The 9,993-nt window shown below is 46.9% G+C and overlaps 1 protein-coding gene, 1 long non-coding RNA gene and 1 pseudogene across 4 annotated transcripts in view; 1 reads left to right on the top strand and 2 right to left on the bottom strand.

The window, feature by feature from the left end:
* LOC118599902 overlaps nucleotides 1-9,993 on the top strand; it is a 14,182-nt gene that overhangs the window by 2,866 nt on the left and 1,323 nt on the right. The gene's annotated exons all lie outside the window — the stretch shown is intronic.
* Nucleotides 2,875-5,528, bottom strand: LOC112147298 (annotated as a pseudogene).
* Nucleotides 7,118-9,993, bottom strand: part of atcayb (ATCAY kinesin light chain interacting caytaxin b) — a 46,240-nt gene continuing 43,364 nt past the window's right edge. For 2 of the 3 annotated variants that reach the window (XM_024273567.2, XM_024273565.2), the window contains 4 exons: nucleotides 9,321-9,356; nucleotides 9,208-9,255; nucleotides 9,074-9,120; nucleotides 7,118-7,502 (listed from right to left, as the gene is read on the bottom strand). In XM_024273567.2, the coding sequence (XP_024129335.1) occupies nucleotides 9,081-9,120; nucleotides 9,208-9,255; nucleotides 9,321-9,356 (124 nt within the window). In that variant the 3' untranslated portion in view covers nucleotides 7,118-7,502; nucleotides 9,074-9,080. Of the gene's footprint in view, nucleotides 7,503-8,789; nucleotides 8,864-9,073; nucleotides 9,121-9,207; nucleotides 9,256-9,320; nucleotides 9,357-9,993 lie in introns of all 3 variants that reach the window. The other variant, XR_004949442.1, reaches the window with a different exon arrangement.

Genomic DNA, 9,993 nt, shown 5'->3' with positions numbered 1-9,993 from the left:
CTGTGGTTACATAAAACCTGAAGAGCCGTTCATCACTTTCACAATTGACATGAGTTCTGATGGGGGGGCGGAGCTTAATGTCCCCCATGTTTCTGTGATGAATGCGCGATAAGGTCACCCCCCCCCCACACAGTGATTCATTCTCCAGTTATGGTCATACCATCATGGGGGGTTCCAGCATGGACACACGGTTCTTCAGGCTGAAAGCAGCAGTTTGGCTTTGACCCCAATGACCTCGGACCTCCTGCGGAGGGGACGTCTTCCCATCATGCTCTGCTGCACTCTGACCTTTAATGTTCACCTGCTATCCTTTTATCCACCAAAAACTACATTTCCCAGAGCCCCGCCCCTTCCGGTTTCTAATTTCTTCTGTGGATCCTCAGAGGCGTTTATTCCGTTTTCTGCAGAGGTTTACAGACGTTCAGGTTTAGAGAAAACCTCTACGAGAACCGACTGCATGAAATGAACTCCATGACGTAGATCCATCAAAGAGAATTAAACATTTGATGAGGAAGTGGACGAATTCTCTTTATGAAAAAAGTGAAGTTTGACTTTATTTTAATAAAAACAACACAATTATTAAGAGTTATTTACAACCATAAACTAATCTGAGGTCTGATCTGAGGTCTGATCTGAGGTCTGATCTGAGGTCTGATCTGAGGTCTGATCTGAGGTCTGATCTGAGGTCTGATCTGAGGTCACACTGCTGAAACCACAGGATGACCAGCTGTTAGACGGTCAGGAAACTCCGTTTATCCCGACGTCTCGCCGCGCTGAACCCAAACCACAGAAACGTGAACGTTCTGTGGTTCAGTCAGAAAGATCTTCAGCTGCACTCAAGTACAAAGACTGGATCTTCTATCAGAGAATGGAAATAAAGTTTGGAACTCCTGCAGAGATTAGAGGAGATGAAATATTTAAATCAGAGTTTACAGGCTTTGACCTTCAGGATTCCAGGAAACACAAGAATAAGAACTGAAACTGAACTCAAACTTTGATTTAGAAACAGAGTTTTAGGCATAAAGTGAGAGAAGTTGATCTTAGTTATCCAACACATTCTTACTCCGATGAAGACACAGATGGACGTTTGGTTCCGGACTCTTTTTTGATGTTTCGGGTTTCCACGACTTTTGATGTCCTGGCTGTTAAATCACAGGTCCCCCACCTCCAGGCTGTGATCCAGAACCGGTCCAGTACTGGGACGCGGACAGCACTGTCTGGTACCCTTACCCGGTACTGATTCCCTCAACATAACTCGGTACCAGTTTGTGTCCAAGCCCTGTACTGGTACTGGTTCCGTACTGTGTCTGGTACCGCCTCCGGTACTGGGTTAGAGTACTGGTACCGGCCGCGTCCTTAAGACCAGCCTGCATGTGTACCGCATTCGGAACCGCGTACTGAGGGTCCGGATCCTGGATTCTACAAACAGCCAGACTTTGGAGTGAGAAGGTGTTGGTCCAAACAGCATCAGTCGGACAGAACTTCCTGAATCCAAAGAGATCTCTTCCTGTCTGCATTCTGTCATCTGGTTTATTTTCATGTTAACTTTTCAGAGTCTGGAGTCTTTAAGCTTCTTCTTCGCTGGAAGTGTCTGTGGACTCCAGACTCTCATGACAAACCCTCTAAACCGGGTTCACCTTGAGGCCACTGAAGGCGGAGTCTGGCTGAGGCTGGGCCGTTCGGGGTTCCATTTGGGCCAAAATTATGCTTCTGCGTCCATTGTGTCTACTGAATAAGTTTATTGAACATTTGTTCATGTCTATGTTCTACTAAACAATATCTTCTGCTTGTCCTGTGAAACGACAGGAGCTAACGACGTTAGCAACTGTTGCTAAGGACTTTTCTAACGACCAGATCCAACAACAACAGCAAATGCAAAGTTTTAAACACAAAAGTTAAACATCACAAAGTAAATCCAAAGCTGTCACCAAAGAAACGTGGACATGCAGAAGATATTCCTTAGTAGACATTGAACTCTCATATTAAGGCGGGGCTACGAAATATCAAATTGAGGGCCACAAATGGCCCGCGGGCCGCCGGTTTGAGACTCCTCCTCCAAAGTATCTAAAGATTCTCCATTAATACTCTATCCTCTGTGTCCTGAAAAGGTTCTTCTGATCTTTTCATGCTGCTCCTCCCATGAATTTTGAAGTTTGACTCTGACTCTGTTCTGACATTCAAACAGCTGTTGGACAGTTTAACAGAAAACCTTTGACCTTCAGCTGACCTCCTGCAGCCATTCCTCGTCTGCAGTCACCTGATGGTCTCTGGATCAGACCTGACAGATCAGATCAGTGTTTATGCTAGCAGTTCTGTCTGATGCTAACAGTGTTTATGTTAGCATTTCTGTCTGATGCTAACAGTGTTTGTGTTAGCATTTCTGTCTGATGCTAACAGTGTTTATGCTAACAGTTCTGTCTGATGGTAACAGTGTTTATGCTAGCATTTCTGTCTGATGCTAACAGTGTTTATGCTAGCAGTTCTGTCTGATGCTAACAGTGTTTATGCTAGCAGTTCTGTCTGATGCTAACAGTCTTTATGTTAGCATTTCTGTCTGATGCTAACAGTGTTTATGCTAGCAGTTCTGTCTGATGCTAACAGTGTTTATGCTAGCATTTCTGTCTGATGCTAACAGTGTTTATGCTAGCAGTTCTGTCTGATGCTAACAGTGTTTATGCTAGCAGTTCTGTCTGCGATTTAATCTCAAATTCAGATTGGTGGGAAAAATCAGGTCTCTGATATTGTTTTAGGGGCCAGGCTAAAGGTGGAACTTGGCCGGATCCGGCCCGCGGGCCGTAGTTTGCGGACCCCTGGTTTAGAGCAGAAGTTTTAGGAAGTTCTGAGCTTCAGCAGGAAGAACCACAGACACAGGGGCCTCTTTCAGTTCTTTATTGAGTAGCGAGGGACGGTTCCTTCACTCCAGTGGGTCAGAGGCGGGAACACTGGAGGGTCCAGTGGCGGCTCAGGTTTAGAAAAAGTTACACATGATTATACAAAACACGACTCGTCTGCTGTCGATCCTTACAAAGTTACACAATCGTCTATTTACAAGTGCTGCTGGTACAGGTATTTACAGGTGTATACAGGAGCCGCCGGCTCTGCTGTGGAGACAGACAGAGAGGGAGGGGTCATTGGTGGGGTAGGGCTGTGCACGGCGGCGTGCACGTGGATTTACTGCTTACCTATGACTGGTTCAGCAGGGAGTTCTGAACACTTTCAAACACGTTGTTGTAGATTTCTTCTTTNNNTGAAGGAAATGACTTCACAAACCTATTCGCTCGCAGTTGTTCTCCATCTCTTTCCTGTGTTTCAGGTACATGGGCCAGACGTGGCCGTCGAACAGGCCGGGGGGGTCGGGGACCGTGTACGTCCGTGTGCTGCAGAGACAGTCGGGTTACTGGCTGGTCTGGGAAGAGGGGAAATCGGCTGTGGGATACCGTTACCTTCTCCTTCTTCTGCACTCCTCGTAGGGAAGGGAGATGTAGAAACATTTGTCGTAGATGTCGATCAGAGGCCTGCAGGGGGTCAGAGCACAGCGTCAGGGGTCGGCGGAGGTCAGAGGGGGGGTCTGAGGGAGCGGACTCACTTGTAGTTGTAGATGAGGAAGCCCTCCACGATCAGGATGTGGACGGCGTGGCCAGAGTCGGCGTCAGAGGACAGGCTGACGCCGTGGGAGCGGGCGAACTTGACGGGGTTCTCCTGCCAGCCCTTCACGGTGCCGACCATGGCCTCCATGTCCAGAGCGGAGATCACTGACAAGAAAACAGGCCGGAGTGGGTCTCCCCGCTAACAGCAGCACTGCTGCCCGAAGGCTGCACATCTTAGTGAATGTCTGCAGCTTTTACAGAATATTTGACAGAAAGTTTAGGTTGTTTGGTTACCACACCACAGAAATGTGCAGGAAAGAAAAAGTACTTTACGGCAGAGTTTCCTAGTGAAATCCATTCTTACCATCCCACTGTCTAAAGCCGTCCTCCCCGACATCTATCTGATCGGGTTTCTGAAATAACAGTCACCAACAAAACATTGCTGCAAGCCAGTAACCCATCGGAGCTGATCACACCTGGACAGGACAAGTCAGGGACTCGTCTCCACCAAAAGTCAGCGCGCAGCAGCACAAGAGTGCAGCCGGGTTCTGGACCTGCAGCCCAGACCAGCTCGGTTCTGCTCAGACGGGAGTCAGTCAGAGGAAACGGAGGGGCGGGGCTTCCGTCTTTGGTTAAGTCAGGGGTCTGCAACCTGCGGCTCTGGAGCCACATGTGGCTCTTTGGGAGGCCGCTGACCGTCAGAGTCACCAGCTCCCCCAACGAATAAACAAAGCCCGCAAACTAAGAATACCAACCCCAAACTAAAATAACAGAACCCAGCGGTATAAGACTGTTGAGGACAAAAAACGAAAAAAAAGAAAAATAGAATAGCATTTTTGTAAAGTGAGGATTACTTAATTATCATTTATTTAATTTAGATTAGTTACATTTATAAACTGATGTCTGAGGTTCACATAGATGATAAACTATGATGGTTTTTACATCCTGGTGACCTGAAGACGTCTGGTTTGATCAACTCTACCTCCAGAATGAACAGATTTTAGGTGCAAAACTTTGGTAAAAAGTTTGATCTTTTATGAGTTAAAGCACAGATTATCTTATGCTGAACAACATTGGTTACTAGCTGAACTGAGATGATCCTGTTTGGCACAGAGCAGCTTTTATTTTGAAAAGAAGTTAAAAAAATAAATCACATTTTGAGAGATGCCAGGTTCTGTTTATACTTTTGCTCTTTTGTGCCAAAAATGAAGATAATTCTTATGTATTTAAAAAAAACAGAAGGTCATGAATGTAAATCCAAAGTTCCTAAAGGCTGTAGTGAATCTATTTGGCTCCTTCTAGGTTTGGATCGGAGTAAAAGAGTCAGAATGTCTTTTACTGTTAAAGGTTGCTGACCCCTGGGTTACGTTAACAAACAGGAAGTTGTTGTGAATGAAAGTTTTTTTTCGTTTTCGTCCCGAGTTTGAAGGTCTCTCATGCACCATAACCAGAATGAAGCTCCATAAACGTGACGTCAGACTTTTAGCGGCGACGCTCAGCCCTTTCATTGGCTGTCCAGGAGACAATCAGCCAGATGTTTTACTACGCTGCTGCCATGACAACAGCTACTGGTCAGACGATGATGTTCAGTATCAGAAAGACTCTGAGGAGGAAGTCTTCCTCTTACCTTGAAGAAGTCGTCCTGGTGCACCACGCAGCAGTTCGGGAGCGTCTTCAGCAGCTGGTTGGTGAGGGTGGTCTTCCCACCGTTGGTCACCCTGGGGGTCAGGGACACGTGAACACCCCCGCTGAGAGGAACACGGACGGATCATGTGACCTTACCCTCCGACGCCGATGATGAACTTCATCTCCGACTGTTGGTCACACCGGGAGGTTCAGAAGCAGGGAGCCGAGCCAAACGCCCTCCGAGTCCGAGGCTGGAGCCTGTCCTTGTCCTCCGCCAGGGATGCCCCCCCCTCACTACTTCATTGATAGACTATCTGCCTGCTGGGCATTTATAGGGACGTGGCGGCCGCGTCACGGCCCCCCAAACCAATGGCCCCACGTCCCACCAGCCAATGAGGAGCAGCCCCCCCCTTAGGTCTTCGTGAAAGTGGACACCGAGGTCTGCACCTGCTGGTGGGGGTCAGCGGACACCCCCCATGAAGGAAAAGTCCCATCGAACCAGCAGAAGAAGCTCAGAAATCAGCAGCTTCCTTCAGCCGAACTTCAGTTTGTTTAAAGGTCAGAGGTCACCGATCCGAGGGGCTTTTTGTCCAGAGGACACTGTAGGGGGGGGCGGGTCAGACATCTGTGTCACAGTTCAGGCCGAGGCGTCGCTGAGGACAAGTGCAAACCAGCAGCTCTATTTTTAGAAGCCTGGCAGCCGCATCACATTTTTCTGATGCAACACGCCATGCGGCCCCCCGGCCCCGCCCAGGCACCACAAAACATCCCGGGACACTCCTCCGGATGTGTGCTGGTCTCCAGAGGGTTCGATCCAAACCCGACCTTATGTCTGACTGCCAGAACACCTTGTGACACAGGTGACAGGGGATCGAACCCTAAAGTCACGAGGCGGCTGCACGCTGAGGCGGGACGCGTCCCCTCAGCTGACCACATGCAGTCACGATGACAAACCCTGGAAGAGTTTTCTAGAGCTGTTTCATCAGCGTGACTTAACCAGGAAACGGTTCTGGATAACGTTACGTGACCTCTGGACTCGACCCGGGAAAGTCTCAGTACCGGCACACGGTTGGGCTCAAATACTTTGCATCTGATCCGCGGGTCAAACGTTTGACCCGGTTTACTGCAGCTTTTATTGTGACCACAGCTGCTTGGTTTCTTTAACGTTTTAACCCTGGAGCTCCAGTGTTCCTGTTCTTTGATTTACTGTCATTTTCTAGTATTTACAGGATCGTTCCAGCAGATCGTGGAGGAGAAAAGACGAGAAGCTTCTCTCCTTCATGATCTACTGGAATGATCCTGTAAACGGTCGTAATCCTCGGTCAGGTGGTACGTTTGTATCCCTAAAAAACTACAACAACCAACCAAAATAAACATTCGTTAATAAAGTTTGGGCGAACTTTCTTCCTCGTGGGCCACAGAGGTTCTGAAATGGATCCGATTTGTGGCGTGTTTTAGTAATTAACCTCATAAAAGAAAGAAATAACAGAGATTTTTACAAAAACACTTTAATCCTGTCCAAAAATGACTCTAATTTATTTAAAGATCATAATTTCTACAGTATTTCTGAAAGTAAATTAAAGTTTTTTTGCTTAAATGTTCAACATGTTAAAAATCTAAAGAGAAAGAACAAACTTTAATGAAGGTTAGCATGTTTCATTAAAGATAAAGGGATGACCGGGCCGCAGGTTTGTTTCTTACTCTCTTATTTTATATTCTACTTCTGAATCGTTTCAAACTTTTTTAGTGTTTTAAACGTCCGGCGCTTTGACTGCTGTCATGATAGGACACGTCTAAATAAAAGGGAAGGTCATCGGGGGGGTTCTGTCAGCTGATGACGGCCGCACACACAATGACAGCTCGTAAAAACAGGATTTACTCACCAGCAGCTTCTAGAGTCATGATCAAGTTAACTTTGATTCTTTATTCTTTTTTTACAAACATTAAATGGCACGTCTCATTAGGAACCATTAAAGTCTCTCTGAAAGTTCACAAGTAACAACAAATGCTTTTATTTTGAAAAATTACTTTAAAACAGACAAAAATACAAATACTGGGGGGACAAGCATGCCACCTGCATATTCAGCTGAGGGGAACATGGAATCAAACATCTTTGCATCAGAATGAGTTTTCCCGCCGCTCGTCTGCAGACGTCTGGGGGGGTTTGTGCGGGAGTTCTCGGGGGTCATGCAGCGTGGTCGGCTCTGGCGTGCAGCCGGCGGAGCGTGGATCTGACGATGAACGGCAGCGTCTGCAGGAAGTCGGGGTGCTGGTTGATGATCCTCCACACTGTGGAACAGAGAAGGTTCATCAGCTGGAGTCTACGGAGCCAAAGTGAGGCCAAAATGACTGGAAATGCAAACAAAACAAATGAAAAATGTTGGTGTTTGGGCGAAAAAACATGAAAATGCCTGAAAGTTTTTACTATTTTAATATAAACTTAATCATTTTCAGCTTCTAATGTTCAGGTTTATTTAGGTTTCAAAACTCGAAATTTTAATTTTAAAACTTTTTTTTCCACTTTCAATTCTTTTTTCTAATCTTTGAATCAGAAAATTTCAACATTGAAAATGAAAACAAAAGAGCTGAAAGTGAAAAAAGTTTTGGAATAGAAACTTTGAGTTTTGAAACCTAAAAACAGAATATTACGTTTATTTTAGAATTGTAAAAATGTTTCAGACATTGAACTTTTTTGGCCAGTTTGTGTGAATTTTGGTTTCCAATAATATTGGCTCCTCTGCAGCTCCATAGAAGTGCAGCTGAAGTTTGTGAGAACAGAGGATCCTGTGGGCTGGTGCCAGTGCTGGGGGGCCTTTTGACCTTTGTGGACGTCTCAGGACGTCTTTGGGTTCTGAAACGTTCCCCCTTCGTCCCCCTCACCTGTCGTTCCAGGTGAGGCCGGTCAGGACTGGACCGGCTGGCGGCGGGACGCTCTGACGACACGAGCAGCTGGACTTTATGTAACCGGGCTGCTGGCGGAGGATTAGCTAACACTTCCTGGACTGACACGCGGCTGAACTTTAGGACCTGAAACATGACGATGGAAAATCGAGCCGGCTGATATTTGGCAGCGCCGCCGCGGCGTTGGCCGGCGAGCACAGCTGCTTCTGTCGCTGCAGTTTTTCCGTCCGTGTTCCGATTGGATCAGATGAAAAGAGTTTAGAAACCTTCGAGTTTTTAGATGTGGGGACTGGAGTTAAGCAGATGCAGAGCTGAGCAGGTTGATGACAGGAGAACTCTGAAAGGGTTTAGGGATCTGGACTGAAGCGGTTCTGGTTCAGATGTTTAGACCTGTGAGCTTCTAGAACTGAATCTGGATGCAGAAACTCTACAAACATTTGGAGGTCATCAGATGATCTGAGCTCAGATCCTGTCGTCTCAGTTTGACAAACGGCTGAAGCTGTGGACACATCAGGTGGAGACGATGGTTCCAAACCCCCCAGAGAACCAGAACCCAAAGACCCCTCCCCCCCCGGCGTGTCCTTTCACCGACACCGTGAAAGAACACCCGGAGAGCTGCGATGGCGTTCAGACTCGGGTCAGGTTCAGGGATGTAACAGGTTAGAGTGTCAAAACCTGCGGGGGTGGGGGGTCCCGCTGCTCCACTGAAACACAGGCGGGGGTCAAAGGGGAGGAGCTTAAGGCTTGTTCTGCAAATACAAGTGTCAGGAAGTTTGAACTGATACTAGGAGTAAAAAATGAGATTTCCGAGCTCCTTTGAACGCCTCATGGGTTCCCAGCGTTTGATTGGCTGCATCAGGTGTCCCTGTATGTCAGGGACGAGTTCCACATGTCTGACATTACAAACCTGACCGTAAAGTTAAAGATACGAGGACGGTGGAAGCAGAAGCTCCGCCCACCTTCACGTCAAATGTCTCGACAAACTTCAGCCAACGTCGACCTCGGCCTGCAGGACACAAAACCAGAGGAATCGATCATCGGCTCCCTTCACGATCCTCAACACTGACGGCAGACAAGAGTTCATGGAGTTCACCTGTCTTTGGAGGGGGCGGGGTTTCCGTTCTGCTGCTCCGCCTCAAATCTGTCAATAACAACAAACAGCTTTAAGAATCCTCTCCCAGAATCCCCGAATCCACCTGAACTCACCGTTCTCTCTGTGCTTTGATCTTTTCCTCATCATACCTATGAAATGAAGAAATAAAAACGTTTTACTTTCCTGTCAGAAAATATAAAACATGTAAACAAACAAACACCAGAGACTTTCAGGAAACCTAAATAAAACAGATGAAACTTCCTGAAATTCTAATATCAAAATGAATTTTTCTCAGCTTCATATTTTCTGCTTTTAAGTTTAAAACTTTCAGTATATTTTTTTTTCATTTTTAAATCTGAAAATTTCAGGTTTGACATGTTTTCGTTCTGTCGCGTGGGGGCGGGGCTAACAAAAGGACCAATTAAAATGGATGAGGGTGGTAACCTCAGTCCTGGTGCCTTCATGGTCCAAAGACTGTACGAACCGCGCGTCCAGAGCGCCGTTCAGCAGAATCATCCTCCAGTTTCAGACATTTTATTCAAGGATAACGGCGTTTTCGACGCCCGGATGAGACAACAAAATGGACGTGCAGTTCACGCCTGTCCTGGGACGACACACGGCGGCGGAGTTTACATGCTTCGTTTGAAACGTGCGTGAAAAGAGGACATCTTGGATGACCAACACGCCGCTCTTTACGCCGCTGGTACTGCCGATCCCTTTGGCTACGGTAGAAACATTCCAGACATTTTTCTGACTGTGATTTCCCAAGTTCCCAGTCAGTGAATG

The sequence above is a fragment of the Oryzias melastigma genome, linkage group LG17, assembly GCF_002922805.2.
Source record: "Oryzias melastigma strain HK-1 linkage group LG17, ASM292280v2, whole genome shotgun sequence".
Lineage (NCBI taxonomy): Eukaryota > Metazoa > Chordata > Actinopteri > Beloniformes > Adrianichthyidae > Oryzias > Oryzias melastigma.
Note: the sequence above shows the minus strand (reverse complement) of the source record. Positions and strands in the feature narration are given on the sequence as shown.